The sequence below is a fragment of the Bidens hawaiensis genome, unplaced genomic scaffold, assembly GCF_021521415.1.
Source record: "Bidens hawaiensis isolate Kalapana, Puna unplaced genomic scaffold, B.hawaiensis_p1.1 tig00058131_1, whole genome shotgun sequence".
NCBI lineage: Eukaryota > Viridiplantae > Streptophyta > Magnoliopsida > Asterales > Asteraceae > Bidens > Bidens hawaiensis.
Genome location: NW_027500506.1, coordinates 53,309 through 78,153, shown reverse-complemented (window position 1 = coordinate 78,153; position 24,845 = coordinate 53,309). Strand labels below are relative to the sequence as shown.

General features: G+C 33.9%; 2 protein-coding genes and 2 pseudogenes across 3 annotated transcripts; 2 read left to right on the top strand and 2 right to left on the bottom strand.

Annotated features, from left to right (window-relative positions):
- Window positions 1-3,432: 3,432 nt before the first annotated feature.
- LOC143602220 (FCS-Like Zinc finger 6-like) lies at window positions 3,433-4,966 on the bottom strand. The gene is made up of 2 exons (XM_077079410.1): window positions 4,575-4,966; window positions 3,433-3,638 (listed from the first exon to the last, which is right to left on the bottom strand). The coding sequence occupies exons 1-2, from the start codon at window positions 4,874-4,876 to the stop codon at window positions 3,497-3,499; spliced, it is 444 nt and encodes a 147-aa protein (XP_076935525.1). The 5' UTR covers window positions 4,877-4,966; the 3' UTR covers window positions 3,433-3,496.
- A 3,829-nt stretch (window positions 4,967-8,795) lies between these two features.
- LOC143602218 (UDP-glycosyltransferase 91A1 pseudogene) lies at window positions 8,796-10,081 on the top strand (annotated as a pseudogene).
- Window positions 10,082-14,480: 4,399 nt separating this feature from the next.
- Window positions 14,481-17,719, top strand: LOC143602219 (2,3-bisphosphoglycerate-dependent phosphoglycerate mutase 1-like; annotated as a pseudogene). Its single transcript, XR_013147792.1, has 8 exons — window positions 14,481-14,656; window positions 15,648-15,904; window positions 16,121-16,344; window positions 16,590-16,708; window positions 16,777-16,933; window positions 17,294-17,357; window positions 17,438-17,557; window positions 17,636-17,719. The product of XR_013147792.1 is annotated as a 2,3-bisphosphoglycerate-dependent phosphoglycerate mutase 1-like (transcript).
- A 1,487-nt stretch (window positions 17,720-19,206) lies between these two features.
- On the bottom strand, window positions 19,207-23,427 carry LOC143602217 (putative helicase MAGATAMA 3). Its single transcript, XM_077079409.1, has 7 exons — window positions 22,446-23,427; window positions 22,169-22,357; window positions 21,991-22,086; window positions 21,769-21,913; window positions 21,544-21,676; window positions 19,690-21,456; window positions 19,207-19,590 (listed from the first exon to the last, which is right to left on the bottom strand). The coding sequence occupies exons 1-7, from the start codon at window positions 23,425-23,427 to the stop codon at window positions 19,207-19,209; spliced, it is 3,696 nt and encodes a 1,231-aa protein (XP_076935524.1).
- Between the last annotated feature and the right edge of the window lie 1,418 nt (window positions 23,428-24,845).

Below are 24,845 nucleotides of genomic sequence, written 5' to 3'. Positions count from 1 at the left end.
ACAGACCAGAATCCGTCATCCCGCATTAGCTTTGACACTCGATTTTATAAATTCATAAAAACCATTCAAATCTCGTCCAAAAATTACGTATTATACCTTTCTGGAAACTAGACTCAAATTAGAACATCATGGAATCAAGAATCGATCAAAAACAATGGATTACCATCGCGTTACATACCCTACAACAAACGTATACGAATCTGTCAGCAAACTGTTATCATCAAAACTCAACCTTAACGACCAATAAGCGCGTTAATATGATCAATTAAGGTGTAAAAGACATGGGGAATCATAAAACCAACCTTGAATTGAAGTTTTCACGGCCGAAACTTGGCTGGGCAGAAGAAAAACGAGCAGGGGGGGTTTCTCGGCCGATAGCTGCTGCAAGGGGGGTTAGGGTTAGGTTAAATGTTTTATGATATAAATAAAATAGTTACATCCAAGTCCCTCCAAATTGAAGTGTAAGGCAACGTGGAAGGAAAGTTAAATGGTTTAACGTACAGAGATGACGCAAAGGCTTCCGAGAAACGTCGGATAAATCCCGAGATTTATACATACTCTACAAGCTTTAATTCTTGAAGCCGGAATTAACGGACGTTACAATAAATCAATAATTATTCACTTTCCTTTTATACTCTATTTATATTATATCTATAAATATTTATAAAAATAAATATTAACATATTATTTTACTATATATTCTAAAATACCTGGTGAAATCCAAAAATTAACAACAAACCATGTTTGTTAAAGATTAAAAAGAATATAATTTCAAATGTTATCGTTAACATATTGTACTATGTGTATCGTAGAAGATTATAAAGAAAAACAAAACTCGAATAATCTTTCATTTTACAAAGTAATTTTTTAATCATTAAATTATAAATATATGTTTAAAAGTTTATTCATTTTTTTAAAAATCAATCAATTCATCTATTACTATTATTATTATTATTGGAAAATGTCATATAAATTAATAAATTACAAATACATGCTTTAAATCTATCCATTTATTTTTCCGTTAATTTATTAAACTATATATATATATATGTGTGTGTGTGTGTGTTAAAATGTAAAATAATATATACCAATCACTTTTAGAAATAACAAAGTTTATCATATTTAATTTCTTGGTTTTTTTTATCAAGAATTGTTTCGGTTTTTTGTGGAACTTAAATTTGATTTTTATGGGTTAAAAGTGGGTAAATAGATTATTTGTACAAGTTAGCTAAATTTAGATCAAAATTTGTTACGGGTCAAATATTGGAAATCTGAGTATTTTTAAAAGTTTGAGAAATTCAAATAGATTTATCATCAAATTTGTTACGGGTTCAACGTGTTAGCTTGAAAATGTCCAACGAATGAAAGTTAGAATTTTAAACTTGATTCGGGTTTCAAAACTATTTTTAAGGGCATTTTTGGAAATAATCAAAAGGTTCGGGATTTGACAAATTGACTATTTTCCCCTCGCCCATTAAAATTTAAGAAAAGATTACAAACACTTTTGACTTGCCACCCTCAGACCTATCAATGCTTCCAACTTTGATCAAATTTGAAATATTTGTGTAACCATTAACTTTTCCTTCAATGGTAATCAGAAAGTTGTACGGGAAGCATGTCATACAAAACTATGCTCAAATGATGCAAAACATTCACAGTATTGAATGGGTTAACATGTTACTTTTTATGTTGTCATTATGACAAAGTCGAGAACCCTCTGAAACTTATCAAAATCTTTTTTCATGGTTTAACTCAGAAAAACATAGCTCTTGAAGAACATCCGTCGTTACAATTTAATGTTCTCATTTCCTTCGATGAGTGGTAAATTGATAAATGTATCAATAAGTGTAACACTTATTCTGCATTTAGGCTAAGTGGTAGAACTAATATTGCATGAGAAGTCTTATTTCCAAAATTGGTTATTAATCAAAATTCCTTCAATTATACATATATGAGAATGAAATTTTCAATCGAAACAACATACTCATATACGTTTCTTCACGTGTTTTTTTATTAAGTTCATTTAAAATAAATTATTTTGTGATATAAATAAAATTAATTAATGTACACGTAACATAGATACAAGGATAGATGCAATACATTTTTTCATATACGCTATGCAATTATTTGTTTTACTTGTAATTTTAGAATTTCGATCATCCCGTGTGTGACACGGGCTCTAAAACTAGTATAGATATAATTTATAAAAGGAATATGAGTTAGAAAATAATAGTTTTTATTTTTAACTTACATCACCTCATCAATAACCTACTAACAAATGAGATCGGTTTAAAACATATTCAATTCAAATATTTAAAAACGAAAACAATTGTATTCTGGATTCAAAAGTCAAAAATGATCTCTCTTCTAAGATGGTACGGTGTCGTGCCTTTCATCCCTTGTTGCCATAACTTTGCCGATGAAGAGGGTGGTGTTATCGTTCCTAACGCCTTGTCTCTCACCATCCTCTCTCTCTACCACCTCACTCTCCCTGTGCAAACCACACCCGCACCTGCTGCCCTAAAGTATCAAACGCTCATAGCTGGTTCAACTCGTGCGCACATTAAAGATATTAGCAATTTCTAAGAAAATATTGTTTTTTAGTTAAAAAATGGAATTGCGTTACAATCAATCAAGCTTGCATAAGACATTTTTGTTTTCGTCGTTTAGCAATTATTTGATTGGTACATGAACTTCATTATGCATTTTTTGACTCTTTATAACTTGTCCATCATTTTGTTATTATTTCAATATTTATTTCTCATTTATGTTTTAGTTTAAATATACATATGAAGACATCCCTACAATAAATATGTAAGTAACTTTATAACATGCTCCATTAAGGATTTATATGTGCAAACCTAATTTCTATGCTTGTAATCATAACGTCATATATATAATAAATGACAAAACTACGTTTAAAACTATCCTTACCCTACTTTATAAAAGTAAAATACCTGTAGTCAACGTATTTTAGGATTCAAAGTTCTCAACGTATTCTTGATTTGTAAATAAATGCCCAACCATATATGTAAACTTGGCACGTTGTCATGATAAGTGAAAAATTATCACCCTATTAATACCAAAATAACAAACATAGCTCATTACACATTTAAGTATCTACGGCACAAAATAGCTCATTAAACATAAACAAACATAGCTCAACTAATACTTAGTCCATTATCCGGTTATTGGGTACTAGGAATCGAATTATTGTATTGAACATCTGAACATAACAATGCTTCGATCACAACCGCAGGACGCTTAGCAAGGGGATGATATATTTTTGATTCTTAGAATTTGTGGACACCAAAAAGAAAATAAATTCAACACAAATTAACTAATAGTCAAAAATTATTTTATTTTCTTATTTTTTATACATATAATGGTACACATGCATATAGAGCATATGAAGCACCATCAAGCAATACAACATTGATTTTGATCCAAACCCAATTATCTATATTAAATGGAGAATCTTTTTTCTTAATAATTTTTAGTCTACTTTAGAAGGGTTTGATGAATATTCTGAATCAATAGAAACTGGTTTCTTGGGTATCAATGAATGTTTCTCTTTCTTTTCATCTTCCTTCATCTTTTCTTGCCTGCACTCCAAGCTACAAAACGCGCTATCGCCTCTGCAAATTAATTATAATCAAATTAACTTTACAACGTGTTTAAACATATCCCTCTCTAGTAAAAGTTTCTCATGTGAGAGGGATAATAACTTTTTTATTGGGAAAAATAACAAAAATCTCCATTTAGCTGGTTAATGTCAACAAAATGTACATTTGACCAATTAATTCCCAATATGTTCACCCCTAAAACTCGTCGACCCGATCACTTTTTAATCATTACTCAACTGGATTTTTAATAACCAGATTCCGTTACTTGTCCAGAAAATCTCGTTAACCAAAAAATTTTAGTCACAAGCCAAAAAATCTTGTCAGAAGCAAAAATAATCTCGTTGAATACCAAAACAAATATCGTCGAAAGCCAAAAAATTCTCATCAAGATAATATCACCTAACGCCAAGATAACCTGGTCGGACGCCAAAATAATCTTGACACCAAACACCAAAATAATTTTTTATGATAAGTGAAAGAATCTGGTTGGCTAAATATCATTTCAAGTTAATGATTAAAAAGTCAATGTTAACAAAATTTGCATTTGACCAACCAATTAACAAAATATTCACCTCTAAAACCCGTCAACCCGTCCACTTTTTATAATACTCAACTGGATTTTTAACAACAAAATTCTGTCACTTGTCCAAAAATTTTTGTCGGAAGCGAAAAAAATCTCGTCGAATGAAAAACCAAATCTCTTCGAATACCAAAACAAATCTCGTCAAAAGCCAACAAAAATCTCGTCAGAATAATCTCACCTGACGCCAAGATAACCTTGTTAGACGCTAAAAATAATGTTTTTAGGACAAGTGAAAGAATCTTGTTGACTACATATCTCATCAAGTTAAATTTAATGATTAAAAAGTCAACGGATCGACAAACTTTTATCATAAACATTAGTTGAATGCATAATAATAATAATAATAATAATAACAACATATATACCTATACATGAAGATATCTTTTCCGGTGATCAACCTCCGGTTGCATAGGCGACAAACCGTCATAAAATGTGGTGTTTCCATACAATCAGCCGAGTTCCTACGGTGGTTTCTAGGCGAAACGGTGGCTGCCAAGAAGTTGTGATCAATAATATTATTGCCATCAGCTAAAGGTGATGGAGACTGAGAGTTGTTAATATTATTGCAACTAGGAACCATGGTGGCAGTATGGCTAATATCCAACGTGAACTCGGTCATGCTCGTGGTTCGCTTGATCGGCGGCCGGGTTCTTTTGCCCAATATCATGTTGGTTTCCGGTGGGTTTGGGTTGAGAGTTGAGAGAGTTGAGTGAGGAGTGGAGGAGATGGTGAGAAGATAATATATGGGGTGAAAGAATATAAGCCTTTGTTTTAATTTTTTGAATATTTATTTTGATTTTATGAGAAGTTGGAACTTAGGTTTATTTTCAAGCAACTTGGATTTTAATAATAATTGTATCTATTTGCAGTGGCCAATAATAATTTTATCTTTAAAAATAGTTGTCATGGGTTCCGTCGTTCACACTAATTCTTTTGATTGGACTTCTGTTAAAAAAATTAACAGAGTTAATTCTTTAAGAATTTCAAATCGATATTTTAGTGCTTTTAATCGGAATGTGGATAATGCGCGTGAAAGAAGAAAGAGCCCATAAGAGTTTTTTGGATTTTTTTTATTATAATCTTTTATTTAAAAATCTATTCACACTCACAGCATGTATTCTCTCCCCATGTGAGTGTAAGGCGGTACATCTTCGACACATGATAGTGATGAATACGTGACGCTCATTATACTCTTAACACTTACTCATGTAGGCTTTATGCTGTTAGAGCACAGTCACACACTATAAACTTAGATATTGGTTTCATCTATTATTATTATTTAAAATAGAAAAATAATCATAAAAGCACATCAAACAAATATAATAAAATAGAAAATGAAAATAGCAATAATTACCTTAAAAGACTTGCATAATATATGATCAATTTGTTGTTTTAGATAAATACCTTGTGGGAGATGATATTTATTATTTATAATTATATAATTTATTTAAAAAAAAACTTTATAATAATTGAAACAATGTGGGTTATTAAATAATATAATCGAAGTATTTTCAAAATGAATGTTTGCTTTGTCTTTCTTCCTCTTTGCTCTTATCTCAAATTAGCAACTTTTCTTTTTTGAATTAAACAAATATATACCAATACAATTATAAAATCATCATTATCATCATCATTGTACTCAGTATATCCCACCAATAGCAAAGCTATGGTAGGGTCTGAGGAGGGTAAGATGTAGACAGCCTTACCTCTACCCCATAAGGATAGAGAGGCTGCTTCCGGTGAAACCCCCGGCTCGATAGTAGTTTTGCATCAAGCCTTGGACATAAGGCACATAGCACTCAATCATCGGGACACCGACTTATCGGTGCATGTACCCTTGTCTTTCGGCTATCAACGCCACTACATGATGCCTGATTAACCGTCCGTCACTTTTAACGTTATTTTCACGAGATTAGTAAAATAACGTCAAAATTAGTGCAATTTCACTTTTGCCCACCCGAGGGTTCACACATATATACATCATATGTGCGCACCGCAAGCAGGGCTTAATACAATTATAAAATATATAATAAAAAAAAAGTTTAAGCTTTGCATATTAGGTCCCCATAGTTTTAGATAGTTCAGTTGTGCTCCACTTTAACATGTGTGCATATTTAACCCCCTTTGGTTTTGAATAAGACATTTTGGCTCCTTTTTCTTTTAGTACTTATTAGTTATAAGTTAAAGTTGAGCTATGTAGCAATGTACAATAAACAAAGCAATTCAACAAAGCAACTATTAAAATGGCGAATTTAATATTTTGTTTACTTATGAAACTTAATATTTTGTTAATTATAATATTTAAAAAGTTACATTATGAAATGTTACAATACAACAAAATAGTTTTACGTTATTTTAAATATACTCTCGCGGCGTGTTTTTTATCTATGTATCAAACTGAGTCAGTACTGGTATCATAACGGACTGATTTGATCCTGAACAAATTCCCGCTTTAAAACGCAGGGTAAATCCACTAGTATAATTAACGGTTTCTTACACAATAAAACAAATGCCAAATATAAAAGTTATATGATCATGAGTAATTTACATTATCTAGATCCTAGAGATTTTGACATCTTATGGTTCAAGGTTCAGATTATAAAAAAAGTATGCAATGTAAGTATTAGAATTCGTAAAGATTTGACCATCTTTTAAAAAATGTCCTTTTGGTATGGACTCTAGTAATTAAATTTCTAAGACGGCCTCCAACGCTGTGGCTGATGTGGCCAACGCATGAACGACCATTCATAGCTAATGCACTTATTTTTGTTTCACAAATAATAAACTAAAATATTTATAAAGTAGGTTATATGTGAGAAAGATGGACATGGTGGTGCTGTAGGTAAAAACGTGTTTGTGAAAGTATGGGTAAAAAACTGACGTAGCATGCTGACTTCGCATGCATGTGTGAAGAATGGTTGCAGTGCTGCGAACAGTATGAGTATGATGATTTAGGATGTGCTTGAGTTTCGACTTATAATAAGTTTTTGATCACCTGAATTTTCGGGGTAACGGTTCTCGTGGTTGAAAAAGAATATTAAAACAAGATAAAAATTCAAGTTTGTATTTAGATATGAATATGGTCAGCTTAATATTTACCAATAACCAACATTGTTCTAATTGTAGTAATTTTCAATAAATTTGATGTAATTGACTAGAACCTTTTAGTAAAAAGTTTAAATCTTTATAAATTTTAAAGCCGGAGAGAAACTAGTTTGACTCCAAAAGTCAAAATGTAACTTTTCTTGTGTTGATGTATTGTCGTCTTGACCTGAATCGCTTTAAATTTGTGCGACAAGTGGTACTTCCTAGTTTCTTTTTACGCTTTTCATAAATTTTATTATAGCAGTTGCTATTAGAAAAATAATTCGAATTCCTAATAGGGTTAAAACAACCACAAAATCCTTTGGTAAATTTACATAACTAGCAAGGTTTAAATTTACTATCAACACAGTTGAGTGACAAATAATAGGTTAATATTAACTAACATTTATTGTATTAAGTTAGTTACTTGATTATTACCATTTATTAAACTACAACACACATATCTTGTTTTGTTTATTTATTGGGCTCCACTAAAGAGTCAAATGGGCTTTTCAGAATGGGCCATAGGCATGGACTATATGGTGTACCAAATTAGGCCTTATGCCCAATAAGAGTTGTCCCTTGTTTTATACTAAATTTGTTCTTTACTCTTTATGTCTTAACAAATAAATGGAGGCAAAAACAAAGAAATGGAAGCCCAGGCAAAGAAATGATTCTCGAGCGAATAAATTGAGGCCCAAACGAAGAAATGGAGTCCCGGTTGAAGAAATGGAGTCCGAAATACATAAATGGATGCCAAAATGCCTAATTTGAAAACAAAATGAACAAATGAAAACCAAAAACAAAGAAATAAAAGAATTTAAATGATATAAATACTTGTTTTTTTATTAAAGCATGACATCTACGTCAGAAAGCAACATGTTAAATTAATTATATATCTTACTCAAAACATTATTTAAATTTTGATTTATATTATTTTATTAATCTATTGAATATTTTATCAAAATGAGTGAATAGTTGAAGTAGAATGAGCAAATTCGGTATCGGTATCGGTACCGGTACCAAAATCAGTATCGATTTGGTAACGTACCGGTACCGAACCGATACTGAACCGAACATTTCGGTACCGGTACCGGTACTAAAGTTTTGTGATTTTCGGGCTCGAGATTTACGATACCCGTACCGGTCGGTATCAGTAGGATACTGGATACCGAGCTCATCTCAAAATTAAATAAATGAAATGATTCTATATTATGGTGGTGGGATGGAGCTCAGGTATCCTTCATGGGAAACTGGGGTCAGTGGTTAACACTACCGCCGAACTCTCAAAACTACCTGGAGGGTAGTAAATCGGGTTATATCACCCGATTCTCTCTTCTAAGCATTGATTGCCCTCTTTATTTGCATTGACTTTGCAATTATTATAGGTTTTGTTTTTTTATGGTGGTTTGGTTGCCAAATTATTAAATATATGTATTTATATTTTGGTTTGTATATATATCAATGCCATCTAACACTTGTAACATCACCAAGACCAAGAAGCAATGACCGAAAATAATGGCAATAAGCTACACATAGCAATGTTCCCATGGCTAGCATTTGGCCACCTTTTACCATTTCTTGAACTAGCAAAACTTATGGCCTCCAAAGGCCATAAGATCTCGTTCATATCTACCCCTACAAACATTATTCGCCTCCCACTGACACCTTTTATCGATTTCATCAAAATTAGTCTCCCAAAAGTACAAAACCTCCCCGAAAACGCTGAGTCCACCCGGGATTTACCCGCAAATAAGGTTAAGTACCTAAAAATCGCATACGATGGGCTCAAAGAACCCATTGTGGACTTTATTAAAACCTCATCTCCAGTTTGGATCATTTGTGACTTTGCTAGTTATTGGTTGGGGCCATTAGCCGAGTCAGTAGGAGTTAACTCAGTTGGCTTATTTTAGCGCTAGTGCTTGGTTTCACAAAGACAATGTGCGAAAATGATGATCGGTTGAAGAATATGTTAAACTACCAAAATGGGTTGAATTTCCATCCCATGTTCACGTTTCAAGTAAAGAGAATTATGCAAAACGAAGAAAATGTCGTTGGCGATGTGTATCGATTTGGAGCCACTATTCGTGGATGTGATGTGGTGGTTATGACAAGTAGTGTGGATTGGTTGAACCTTCTAAACGATTTATACCAAAAACCAGTGGGGCTTTTACCTAACAAAGACGAAAACTTGGTTAGAAACGAAAGAGTGGTTGGACAAGCAAGAAAAAGGCTCGGTCGTATACATAGCCTTTGGGACGGAAACGAAACCGAGTCAGTACGAGTTAACTCAGTTGGCTTTAGGGTTGGAGTTGAGCGGATTGCCTTTTTTTTGGGTTTTAATTGATCAACGTGGGGTATTAGACGATGAGGTTTTAAAGTTGCCAAGTGGCTTTGAGGAGCGGACAAGTGGGCATGGTGTGGGCCCCACAGTTTAAGATAGTGAGTCATGCCTCGGTTGGCGGGTTGTTGATTCACTCGGGTATGAGTTCGGTAGTTGAAGGGCTTCAACTCGGTAAGCCACTCGTGTTGCTCCTGTTTGTGATCGACCAAGGTTTAATCGCGAGTTATTTGGTGGAGAGGAAGATGGCATATATGGTGAATAGAGAGGACGCGGACGGGTCGTTTTCGCCGGAATCGGTGGCTGACTCACTGAGTCTTGTGATGGTGAAAGAAGATGGGAAAATGTATAGAGAGAAAGCAAAAGAGATGATGTCTTTGTTAAGTGACAGATGTTCAAGACAAGTGTTTGGATCAACTCATCATGCATTTACTTCATAACCAGTAGTTGTTTGTTTGGTAATGAATTAATATTGTGAACTTTTGGTTTATATGTTTGTGTGAAGTTTGTTTTCTATTGTACCAATGTTAAGTCTTAAAGCTACTTTGAATCAAGATTTAATAATTGGATGTATAATCAAACCTTTAGGTGACTTTTCAATTAAGTCACAAGCATCCATCACTACATTATAAATACTTATGAATAGGGATTGATGGCGCAGGTACCTGTCCTACTCATATAACATGCTAGGAAAATACGTGTAACTCAGGCGATTGGTCGGGGCACTTAACTTTTGGGGGCATAAAAGTTTTTTATATATATCTATACTATATAATAAATAAATGTTTTTTAACGCCACATTACATCACACAAGATAGTTTCTTGAAAAATTTTCTCACCTCTCTCTCTCTTATTAGATGCATTCTCTTTCTTATTAATAGTTTATATTTATCTTTTTTTTTCTTTTTAATATATTATTTGTTCTTTTTAATAATTATTTTTTGATTTAAAAACTTTAATACTAACATAAATACATTATTTAGTTTTATATAAATATATTGCATTGTTATGTGTTTTATTATCTAAAGTTGAAAGCAAAAACAAAACAAACTACTAATTTTGATATGATGGTTAAAATTACAAATATTGTATGTAAAAAAATAGAGATTCATGAATTTTTAACAATTTTTTATTTGCATATTTTTTATTTCAACAAAAAAATATATTATATCTTAATATCTTTTGAACATATTTTTATATCACATTATTATTTAAATAAATTTACTTATTATAACTCGTGTTCTACACGGGTCTTAATGCCATATGTTATTACACATGAGTGGTCCTTACAAATTTTTCCACCTGTCTCTCATATTAAATTTATATTTATTTTTCTTATTAATAATAGTTTCATATTTTATTCTTTTTTCTATTTAATATGTTATTTTCTCTTTTGAGAATTATAATCTGGTTTAAAAAATTTAATACTAACATAAATATATTATTTAGTTATATATATATATTGTATTAGTTATTAACATTAAACTTTTATCAGTAATGAATTTTCATGTTGATTTAGATAAAATAATTAATTTCAATTTCAAAGAAAGAAATTTTAACTTTATGTTAGTTTTGCAGTGAAGATTAATAAAAGTTAAGGCCAATTGCTTTAGATGGTTTGTTTGTTTTTTTGACAACCTGTTTTAACACATGGTCAGTTATGTGTTTCGTCATCTAGAGTTGAAACAAAAAACAAACTACTAATTTTATTATGAAGGATAAAGTTATAAATTAAATTACAAATATTGTATACAAAGAAATATTTAGAGATTTATGAAGTTTCAACTTTTTATTTCCATGTTATGTATTGTGTAATTTGTTCTATCATATATTATAGTTTTTTATATGTTGAACATATTTTTATATTTCACATTGTGTTATTATTTAAATAAATTTATTTATTTTAACCCGTGTTCTACACGGATACCTAACCTAGTAATTTATATATATAGGTTTTTAAAATTTTCTTTTTAAAATAGGTGCAAATCTTAATCCTTTTATTAGATATTAGGCCCAATCTTTTTTTTACCCAATAACTCATTTGAGATATTGGGCCACAAGTCTTTTTATTTCGTTACTCGTTAGGACCTAAGGGTCTTTTCATTCAACTCGGGCGAGACATTTAAATTCTCGGAGACGGCTCCGCTCAGAAGCATAGAAACTACAAGCTTTGGCTTTTAAGAGCATCCATGATAGGGTCTAGTTTCCTAGGTCTGAATCTAGATGACAATCTGACAGTAGGCAGAAGACAAAATTATCTCTACAAATCTGCGAAGAACGAGGTGAACTGGTGACATCCATTCTCTCTTTCTCACACACACTTAATATTTTGTAATGTGTTTGTTTATATATTTTGTTTTTGCAATAATTGTGGGTTTTGTTTTTGTTTTTTTAATGGTGGTTAGGGTGTAGGTATATTGTATATATAGATGAGGACGAAACCTTTGTTTATATATTTTGAATGTGCTTTTCTTTTGTTTGATGTGGGCCTTCAAAATATTTTCTTTAGGCTCTATTTAATTTTCAACTTGACATTTTACCTTCTACTCTATTTAATTTCCTTTGGGCCCTATTTTATTATATTTATAAAACTAGTTATTTAGGTATATAGTTATAAAATTAAGTTTAAATAAAGAAAAAGGAAAATATATAATTAACTAAATGTTTAATTTATTTTTTAAAAATGTATAGTTTTTTTATTCTTTAAGGCAATTTAGGTTGTGTCGTCAACTCTTAAGGTATTCTAAAATAGTTCAGGGTACAAATGAGGTGACAGTATATGATTAGTTGGGTCTTAAAGCAGTTTGGGTATCCTTAGGCTGGTCTCTATGGTGGGGGGCTTCGAAGCCCTTCCACAATGCCACGTCATCGCTACCGGGCTTCGAAGTCCCACCCGCTATGTTTAAAGCCCCTTGGGTGTCCCAATACATATATATTGGGGCGTCCAAGGGGCTTTAAACCATAGCGGGTCATATATATGTGTGTGTGAGAGAGAGAGAGAGAGAGAGAGAGATGGAGAAAGAGACGGCCCACCCCCACCTCTTCTGCGCCAGCTATCTCAACCGCGCCTTTCCCCCTCCGTGCCCCACCGATGCCCTGTGGCTATGTACGGCGCCCACCGCGCCTCTTTCCTCTGCCCTTCCGCACCCCATAGAAAGCAGCCTTAGGGTTGCATCCCCGTCACCCTCAGGCGTTTTAAATAAATTATTCAATAACAATAGTTAGTGTTATTTTTATCGAAATTATTAGTTAATATATAATAGGTTTATTGGATTTTATTAATCCCAACTAAAGCCTATTGGCTGATAATAATCCTAACTGAGTTTATCGCCAACGGTGGTCTCAAATTTTTAAAAAATTGGCTCTCAGTTGTCCCCTGTTAAAAAAAAACTAAACGACGTTAACTTTTTCCCACTTCAAACTGACTTTTTAGGACTTTTGATCAGAAATAGAATACGAATCGATTGGTGTAAAATTTAACTCGAAACGATTCTGTTTACCCAATATCTTTTTTTGTTTGTTCAGTGGGCTCCGTTAAAGAGTCAAATGGCTTTTCAGAATGCATGGCCCGTTTTTTTGTACCCATAGGCGTTGTGCCCAATGAAGGGTTGTCCCTTGTTTTAATATTTTATACCACCTTAATTTGTTCTTTTATATTTATGTCTTAATTTATGCCCAACAAATGTAATTTTTAGAAGATTGAGTTTTATAATTCAAAAAAGGATAACGATGTAACTTATTGTCCGCTTACTTTCTGTTTCGATATAATCACATTCTCAGGCAAATTGAATTACAATAAACTAAAGCCACGTTTTTGTATTTAAAAAAAATTAATGAACTAAAATATATATATTTTTTAAATTGTAAATGATATTAAACTATTTAATAAATAATAGTGTTTCTCATTATGTTATGAAATGATTTATTTTTTATAAATATGTATGGTTGAAAAGATGGTAAAGTAAAATTTTCAAGATACCATGACAAAATATGATATATTTATTACATATTGTTATATAACGGTTTTTATTAATCCCAACCATTATCTTTTGATTCATGTCGGCTTTAACAAACGAATTGGCTGATAACGATCTCACATTTTATCATAGTTATTTCCAATGGTACGCGACTAACAGAATTCTAACGCCATTAGTTACGGGCCGCCGAAAAACGTTTTTGACCGGAAAACTCGCTTTTCTCTGGAAAACTCAACAAGGGTGAAGGATTTGGCCTCCGCTTTTCGTCTCTCTCCCTCTCTGCTATGCTAGAAGACACCAGGGACGTCACCCTGGTTATAATTTGATTGATCGTTCATTATTATTTTTTTATTTCTCAAATACCCCTTAACTCTAGTTTACTCAAATATCAAGTTTGGTCCTCATAACTTTTAATTTACTCTATAACACCTTTGGTAGTACAAGCTTGAAGAAATTCCTAAAACATTTAGTTTGTCATATGCATCTCTGAAATACACAAAACCTCTTTTAAGCCATTAAGTCATAGTATCTCGTTAAATAATATATCAGTTTAGGGTATATATGATCTTATAGAATAAAAAAATTGCATATTTTAAATCTCATAAAAATAGGTTGTTACATACATGCACTAGCCTAGAGGTTTAAAAAAACCAGTTTGGGACCGGTTTTTGCAAACCAACCAAACCGGTTCAACAATAAAACTGGTGTCACATAAACGATCCAAACTGTCTTTTCAGGACAGGTTCCCCTTAAGATTTACCAAATCAGTTTTAAATCGAGCCGGTTTAAGGAAATTTAAATAAAACACATGTTTGCCTCTTGGCAATATGGTAGGTACAAAAATCAAAATCCAATAAAAAAATATAAAATTTGCCTTCAAGATTTCATACCATGTCTTCTTCCTTTAAATCCCATTTGAACACCTAACCCCTCGATTTATTCTAAGCATTTAAATCCATCAATTTTCTTGTAATAAACCCACAAATCTTTATCAATTTCATCGCCAATTTCTCCAAATAATCCACCAATTTGGGTTATAAATAATGTAAGATTATTATTTTTCTTGATTACCCACATTTGTTTAAGCAAGATTATTTTATTTGTTTGGTATGCATTTGAATTGTTTAGATTTTTATTGAATTCAAAGATTCAAGATTGTATTTTTTGATATGAATTTGGTTGCTTTTATTAATTACTCTGTTTTTTTTTTGACTTTTGATGGTCAAATTAGTTTTTGCAAATTGTAATCTTTATATATGTATGGTGTTGCAGTTTTAATACCAGCATTGTTCTAATTGTGGTATTAATTAATTAATTTAATGATTTTGATATAAAAAAGTATTAGTAAAAAGTTTAAATCTGTATCAATGTTGAAGCTGAAGAGAAACCAGTTTGACCTACAAAAGTCAAATGCAATACTTCTCAATAAGTTTGATGTATTTGATAATAAAATTATTAAGAAAAAAGTTCAAATTTTTATATATTTTGAAGCTGAAGAGAAACTCATTTGACCTTAAAAGTCAAAATGTACCTTTTCTTGTATTGATGCATTTGTTTGATTAGTAGTATATGCTATAATGTTTTACTTAAGTTTGATGCATATGATAAAAAAGTTATTAGTAAAAAAGTTTAAATCTTTTATCAATTTTGAGCTGACAGTTTGACCTCAAAAGTCAACATGTAACTCTTCTTGTGTTGATGCATTTGCTGGATTAATATAAGTTTGATTTATATGATCAAAAATTTTATTAGTAAAAAAGGTTAAATCGCCTGAAGAGGAACTCGTTTGACCTTCAAAGTCAAAATGTAACCTTTTTTTGTATTGATGCATTTGTTTGATTAATTAATAGTATATGTTATAATGTTATGCATCTCAGTAAGTTTCATTTATTTGATAAAATAATTATAAGTAAAAAAGGTTTAAATCTTTATCAATTTTGAAGCTGACAGTTTGACCTCAAAAGTCAAAATGTAACTCTTCTTGTGTTGATGCATTTGTTTGATTGATAATGTATGTTAATCTGTTCAGTTTTTAGAATGGCTGCAACAACATTTAATGGAAGTGTTGCTACCATCAAGACTCAAGGGTACATTAGTAATTTTGCACTTCATCAAGATTTTGGAAGTACGTCTCTACCGTTGACCAAAAGAGGTTTCAAGATCGATCTTGGGTTATCGGGAAATTGGTCTAGAAAACGAGGTTTTTGTTCGATTCAAGCATCGATATCTCGGGCTACAACGGTTTCAGACACTCCGGTTAATAGCACTAGTGTGGACCAAGCGAAGAAAACAAGTATGGTATCTATGATCTATCTTTTTCAGGTTGGGTGGGGCGGCCGGGTTAAGTAACGGGTCAAAACATGTTTGGGTTGAAATGGGGTTGACCCGTTAACAAATTTTGTTCATTATTTAAATAAATTTATGCATGCATTAATAATGGTTGAAAGTTGGCATGTTTTTCTTGGTGAAAGTTTTTAAATTTATGTTCTTTTTTATATAATTATTTTAGGCGAGGCTGCATTAATATTAATTAGGCACGGTGAGTCGTTATGGAACGAGAAGAACCTGTTCACGGGTTGTGTTGATGTGCCATTAACAAAAAAAGGCGTGGAAGAAGCAATTGAAGCCGGTAAAAGAATAAGCAATATACCGGTTGATATGATATATACATCTGCACTTATTCGGTCTCAAATGACCGCTATGCTTGCCATGACTCAGCACTGCCGCAAGAAGGTATTCATACTCCTTTTCATGTATTAGTGGTGGTAAGATGGGTGGGTCGGGTAACGGGCCAAAACTTGTAAGTGAATTGAACGTTTAGCGAACCGCTCGGTGGGAAGTTTGTTTATGCTCGTTTATTTAATAAATAAATATTTAACTAAACAAACGAACATGAATACATGTCTCTTTCGTTCATTTATGTTTGTGAAAATAGGGTTCAAATTTTGATAAATATTAATATTGTCACCCTATTTTAGGTGCCTATTGTGTTGCATAATGAAAGTCAACAAGCAGAATCTTGGAGTCAAATTTTTAGTCAAGAAACCGAAAAACAATGCATCCCGGTTGTTACAGCTTGGCAACTAAACGAACGAATGTAAGCATTATATTATCTTTTTCATATAGGGACGAAAATATTTTAAACTTTTTATTTATGGTTTTCAGGTATGGAGAATTACAGGGTCTAAACAAGCAGGAAACCGCTGATAAATATGGGAAAGAACAAGTGCACGAGTGGAGGCGAAGTTACGATGTACCGCCACCAAACGGGGAGAGCTTGGAAATGTGTGCTGAACGAGCCGTTGCATACTTTAAAGAACATGTAAGTATAATTTATTTATTTATTTCTTCTTTATCTTTAATAATCTCTATGTTCTAAAAGAGTTATAATGAAAATAAAACACACGCGTGTGCATAATAATAATTACAAGAACAAGAAATCAAGTGCATAATTGTTACATGTAGAGATGGAAAATGGACTGGTCAGGGTTAAATTGGTAATTTATGTACACGTCGGGCTGCGTTGACCGGAAACAGTTACAGTTGGTTTTCTTTATAAATATCAGTGTCCACTGTCCAATATGACTACATAAATAATAAATAATAATAATAATAATAAATATCATGTAAAATGATTTAGGATGTTTTTCATGTTATTTTTCTTAATCGAAAAATTGTTCAGATTGAACCTCAACTACAAGCGGGAAAACATCATAATGTATCTTGACAAATTAACTTCTCAAGAGGTAAAATTCTTATTTTATATGTTATTTATCTTATTCCGTTTGCGTAATCTTGAAAACCGAATGTTTTAATAATTTTTCAGGTTATAAGCCTCGAATTATCAACTGGTATACTGATGCTTTATATTGTAAAAGAGGAGAAATATATTAGAAGAGGAAGTCCAGCTGCACCAAGTGAGCCAAGTGTTTATGCTTATACCAAGGTGAATATTATTTTCACAGGTTATTATTTATCGATAACGGGCCAAATTTAAACAACATTTGTCGCTTTGTTTTTGCAGAATTTGGCTCGATACAGGCATAAATTAGATGAGATGGTTCATTGATGACTTTGCAGCCTTGAAACCATCTCGTCTTGAGTTCTTGGGTCGATTCAAATGTGACCGTCTAAAAGCCTGTTTATGTGTTGATTTTTGGATTTCAAGTATAAGCTTTGTGCAGTAGAAACTCAATTATGTGATGTTTTTAGTTGTAATTGTTTCTCTTGTTTTAGAGTGATGTATGATTGATTGTATGATATGGTAGAAAATAATTGAAATATATTGCATGATAGTTGTAAAAGTTGACCGAAAACTAAAATATTTTTTAAATTTTTAACAAAATCTAACATCACAATTGTTGTACATCTGACAATTGATGGTTGCGATGGCTCAAGGTGTTGTTGCGGTGGCAATGGTGGCATCAGCAATCTGGATTGGCTGTTCAAAAAGGTCACGGCTCGAAGCTCGTTCGATAAAAGCTCAAATAAACTAACTAAAAAGCTTGAATTGAAATAACTTGAGCCGAGTTGCCTCATTTTTGTAACTGAGCCAGCCTCGTTCCAAGGTCGGCTCGGGTCATGGCTCGGCTCATCTTAGGCTCGTTCGATAAAAGCTCAAATAAACTAACTAAAAAAACTTGATTTGAAATAACCTGAGCTAAGTTGCTCATTTTTGTAACCGAGCCAACCTTGTCCCAAGCTTGGCTCGATCTTAGCTCATTTAACTTCAAAATCAAGCTCTGGCCTAGCTAAGCTTCCTCGTTTAATTTCGAGCTTGAACCCACCCTGGCTCGGCTTGGGCTGAGTTGCCTCATTTTTGTAACCGAGCCAACCTCGTTCCAAGCTCAGATCGGCTTGATCTTAGGCTCATTTAACTTCAAAATCAAGCTCTGGCCTAGTTGAGCTGCCTCGTTTAATTTCGAGCTTGAACCCACCCTAGCTCGGCTTGGGCTGAGTTGCCTCATTTTTGTAAACGAGCCAACCTCGTCCCAAGCTCGGCTCGATCTTGGACTTGTTTAACTTCAAAATCAAGCTCTGGCCTAGCGGAGCTGCCTCGTTTAAATTCGAGTTCGAACACAGTTTAATGATCAACGTTTGAATGTTTGAACGCTAAAGTTGTTTAGTTGTCTATATGATTACATCAACATAATTAGTGCTTAAAACTGCTCATTAATTTTTTGGGTTATGTTGTTTCTTGAATACCATATAAATTTATATACTTTTCTATAGATCAATACAATAATATATTAATATTTCTTGTCTATTAAAAACTTTATAAAAATCTAAAACAAGTCATTTTCAAATAACCCATCACATGTAATATATAAAAAAGTATAAATCCATTTCTATTCCTGGTGTTGTATAAAAATGCAGCCACCATCACAACTGGTATTAAACTTTACCAATTTATACATGCCTTTTTAAGGCTTTAACCCACACCACCAATAAACCTTCATATTATGTCTTTGTCCCACTTTCAAAAGAGGGTTCAATGTAGGTTTGGGGTTCAGGTCGTAGCCCGACCCTAAACCCCAAACCCATTCTACACCCACCCCAAGTTCACATTGGGGTTCTCAAAATGATTAATAAAAATCACTGGCCTCTATATTGCAAGGTGTATCGAGACCGATCAACATCGTTATCCAAATCCTCTAACGGTGGTTTGTTAAACGGTAGATAACCCCCGTTTCTTGATGTTGAAGATGAGTTTGTTTTATCTACGTCTCCTAATGTCGCCCCCACCCTAGGGTCATACGGTCTTTGTCTAAACCCAGGCCTCATATGACCCCTTGTGTTAGAATAATTGGGCGGTGGCGGACCATAGGGTGGCGGGAGAGGTGCCACTGCCGTCCTGGGTGCCGCCAGGAAGTCTTTAGGAATGGAATCCATATCCATGTAGCATTTTCTAGCCTTCGCATCAGCAATTAGAGCCGCCCAATCATCCGATTGAACCAGTGAACTCGCGTTCCCCATCACCTACGTAAAATACAAACAATTCAATACCAAACGAAAAATAACTAAAACAGTAATAATAATAATAATAATAATAATAATAATAATAATAACAATCTATACCCAAAGTGCCCTTTTAGCCCGAGTAAGAGCGACATTCATCCGACGAATATCAGCAACAAAACCGACACCATGACCAGAAGCCCGAACACATGACATAATGATGACATCACGTTCTTGCCCTTGGAACGCATCAACCGTATTAATATAAATATCTTTCCCCTCTTCACTATTCAAAACTTCTTCAAACTCGCGTTGTATGCATTTCAACTGTAACTTATACGGTGTAATAATCCCGACCGACACTTTTGGTATACCCAAATTCTTAACCGCTTTCTGTAAATGTTCATATATCCGTAAACAAAACTGAGCTTCGTGTACATTCTGGTAAGATACCGACCCGCCCCGGTGTGATTCCCTCCCGTGTGTAATATCATAAAAAACATACGGTCTGAGTAACGGGTCTTTGTAGTAAAGCTCATCCGGTAAATTGGTAACAGTTTCACTATCAGTAAGCCGTCCTTGGTAAAAATGCCGTGAAGGAAAATCACGTATCTGAGGATGCATTCGGTATTGAACGGATAATAATATTGCCGGGCAGCCCGCTTGTTGAAACCTTTCGAAAAGACTTCTACTATATAATAAAGTACCAGCGGCTTTACTGATAACGGTTGCGGGTAGTTGTTGCGGGTCCCCAACTAGAACACACCGGGCTGCACCGAGGGCTAGCGGTGGTAGCACCCCGACCTCACTGGCTTGAGCTGCTTCATCTATAACCACCATATCGAACCCATGGGTTAACCGTGAAAATAGCTTCCGACCGCTGCTTGACACGGTTGTGAAAACGATTTCAGCTTCATTTGCAAAACTCGCCTCGAGACTAGCCCGGGCTTCCTCCAGGTTAAAATTACCGGGCTTGAATTTTCCCTCCAAAATTAGAAGACGGGACATCTCAACTAACACTTTGTCACGGTTCTCGACAACAGCTGCGAGGTTTTGTAACAATGAGTCACGGTTTTGGTCACGGGCCATGAGGACATCTGGATCGACCCCCACAGAACCTTGAACACGGCCCGCATGAGCTGCAACATTAAGCTGTCTTTGAAGGGCTGATATTTGTTGAGACAATTGGGCTTCATGGGCTTTTAACTGGTGTAACCACCCATAAACTTCTTCACGGCTTTTAACCAAAAGCTGCTCTGTTCTACGTTCGACTGACACTGCTTGAGCGGCCCGTGTTTGAGAATCGACCCCAACTCGAGCCACGTCAGGTCGGTAAACTTTCATCTCACCGTCAATGAACCCACGGTCAAGAACACGGGTCAAGAGCTCATCCGTTGCAGCGTTCGAAGGTGCACAAACGAGCATTCGTGGTTTTGGGCAGAGTTTATGAAGGGTTCGAAAGAGGTTCTCGTCCATGTTTTGGAGCACCTGGTCAATGGACCCATCAGGGACAGTTTCAGAAGACAGGGTTTCGGTTGCTTGTTTGTAGCTTTCGGGTGCAAGTTTTTTAAGTAAGGCGGTATAATAATGCTGATATTGAACAAGATGAATCACATTTAGCATTCCCCATACGGTATGGGTTTTTCCGGTTCCAGGTGGGCCTTGGACTAAAGTACACGGCCATGGATCTTGTTTTTTTGTTAAGTTATTGTTTGTACCGGCAGCAGTATGCATTGCAGCCCAGTGTATTGCTGATAACTGGGGCCCGTTGAAGCTTCTGTAAAGATGATCAACAAAATTTGTTGTGAAACATTCGGGCATTGCGGGTGCTTGTTCTTCATATTTAGGGAAATGATGTGGACTCGGTTGAAGAATTGCAGTTTGCATCTGTAAAAAAGTATGTTAAACCATATCAGTTGTTTGTACAACTTTGACCCATTTAGTAATTTTGACCCGTTTAAGTTTAAAATTCACCTGTGAATTGAGTCTGCGAAATGCATGCAAAGCAATATACTCTCTTTGGGTTGTAGCAAGTGCACCAAGAACGGTTAAAAACCATACTCCCTTACGTTGAAATTTATCTAAAATGTGCTCATCATCAACCTTGCTGTATATATTAAAAACAAAAGGAGAATCTTTATTAGCATACCTAACACATAACAGGATTCCATGTAAAAAATATAATATAAGTAAAAAAACCTGTTAGAATCATAAGAATCTCCAACATAAAAGTGAAGAACCGCCCCTAATGGATCACGGGTATCTATCGGTATGTGACGCCTTACAGTACCAGCTACACGTCCACTAACCTCGGTTTCGTCTCTAACCGTTCTCTTAGATTTAACTGCTTAAGAACACAATGTTTTTGTTTATTATTTGACCCATTGACCTGATTTATAAATTTGAGAATAAAAAATAAACCTGTCCCGGGTCTAGGGGTTGAAAGCACTGCCACATCACCCTCCTTGAAATTCCATCTGTATTCGTTTATAGGTAGAAGTGTCACATCGTACCATCCTGCAACCCCATATAAAATTAAGTAAGAACATTACTACAAAAAATATAAAAATACATAATATATAATGTAATTATTTGATACCTCGTTCTCGTCTCTCAACATTCTTTATCCGAACCATTGTATGCGAGTCTCGAGATACTGTTTCGGTCAATTCCTCCCATGTACTGTAAAGTTGGGCCCGACATTCTTCAAAAAGCAAAGGCTCAAAAACCCGAACATATTCTTCAACTGATTCAAAGCTTCCTGGAACACACTGAAGCTCTGTTTCCCCTGTATTTTCAAAATAGTATATATATTACACAATAAATTAAACAGATAACAACTTTAGTTAAAAAAATTAGAAAGAAAAATATCATACCCAGATGCTGCCAGAACTTTTCATTGGTCACCTCCCGCAGAAGACGTTCTACTGATGAATCTATATATTGAGTGTTGATAGTGATTGGCTTTCTAGAAGGAAGCCTAAGACGTTCTAATGATGAATCTTGATATTGAGTGTTCACAGTAATTGGTTTTCTTGAAGGAAGCTTTTTAACTCCTGTTTTTAACTCGGTTTGAATTTGACCAGTTAAAGGTGGTCGTTTATGTGGACTTTTCATCTGTCTTGATTCGGTGGACTGCTTTAATTGACTCTGTTTATGATCTAAAAAGCGTTTATCCTCTGTAACAAGATTTGTTTCATTGTTTGGCCTTTTGGACAGAGTAACACATCCTGAATTCAGATCACTCTCACTGCATTCAGATTTGATAGCACTAGACTCGTCATTGTTTGACTGGTCAGACTGCTTAGTATCATTCATGCTCGACTGGTCAAACACCTTTTCTCCAGTGGCCTCAGAAGACTCAAAAACAGGCCGTGGTTCTTTCACGAGACGTGTGGTGGGAGGTAAAAAGTTTGGCTTTCTTGGAGTTGGGACTTTAGCAGGTCCAGCTTGCTTAACATCTTCTAAGTTGAGAAACATGGTTTGCCTACTTCGCTTTTTACCCAATGTCTCCTTTTGTTGGTCAACTTTCGGCCGTTTTCGAGGGTCGGTTGCGAAATTCAAAGCATGAGCTGCTTCGTTTCCTCTAATCTCTCTACGTTTTGGACTACCGTTACTATTTATATCATAAAATGCAGAATCACCCTTTAAATTATTATTAACATTAGAAGACATGTTAACATCATTCAAGCCACTATCATCAGACCATTCACCTTCTTCCTTTTCAACACGTGAGTTAGAAGATGCCTGAGGAAATGTACGGGTTTTTACTGGTTTATGAGAAATGCTAGATTTTGTAGATAATTTAGAAGGGTTTATTGTTGTCGGGACCGCCCTTTTGTTCTTCCCATCCACCATAGAAAGTTCATTAAGATTAAATCTCACTAATAGAATTATAAATCTTCCCCGCAAACCTTTGAATTCAAATTAAATCTTTGAAATAATGCAAATAATTAGGCTCTGCAAACAAATTTACAATAATTATTATATAATTAAAAGCATTCACATCAGCTTCTCTATCTCTATAATTTAACTAAAACATTGTTAACACCATTATCCCTAAACTTTGTTCATTTTTCAAAACACATTCTACATTCCATTCTCTATCTCTGCTAGAATATTTCTGTTTATGTTTTTTATTATTTCTATGTTTCTTCTATTTACAAATTTAACTACCAAAATAAATCCAATCTGTAAAAATTGAATAAACCAAGCTGTCCACAGAACAATTAGTTACTTCAACTGGCATTGAAGTTCATAAATTCGAGATACGGTTAGTTACCTTAACTGGCATAAAGTTGATGCTCAATTAAGTAACAATCTAATTTCATTCTGATCTCAAATCTACTGAATATACAAAATCATACTTTATCAGGCAATTTCATCGAGCAAGGGGCACAAAATGTCAAATTTCATTAATCATACTTTATCAGGCATTTCATCAAGCAAGTGGCACGAATATACTTAACATAACGCAGAAATGTCAAATTTTATTAATAGCATGCTGCCTAAGACAGATGTATTAACGCACTTTTAAATGAAGTTTACAACAAGAGTAATACAAATGCATACAATAGTTAAATAGTCATCAAAGTATGATAAACCTAAACCTAAACCCAACATACTTAATTCATCATTAAAATGATATTAACAGAGATTCAACTCTGTAACAACAGATTCAACTCTAACATACTTAACTGGATGCATAAACACGATACAAATTGGAGCAAATTAAACTAGATTGTGGCCTACTCGCATTCAATAAACCCTGGGTATGAACCAAAAAAAACAGAAACATAAAGAACTGAAACTGAAGATGGAATTTAGCTGTATTTTGAAGAAAATTAGTAGAGAGAACTACGTAAGTTTTTTTTATAATGGTTGTGTATTGATTGGAATTCATACTCGCTCGATGAATTCACGCACTCCCAAAAACTTTGTAGGCCTAAACTGAATTTCAATACACGCTCAACAAATTCGATCCAGCACGCCAAAAAATTGATCTGGAATTCGTGCTCGATAACGATCGATTTGAATTTCAATTGGGACCTACCGGTTGATCAGAATCAGATTAAGGGGCGAATTAAATCAACGCATCGACCAATTGAATCACAGTTTCAGTAGCGATTGGTACATCTGCAATTTCGTTCCGGTACAAATTGTGCCAATACAAAATTCGCGGCTCATATAGCTATTTCGGAAACTAGGATTCACATCAACTTCTCTATCTCTAAAATTTAACTAAAAGAACACCATTCTCTCTATTTGTTCATTTT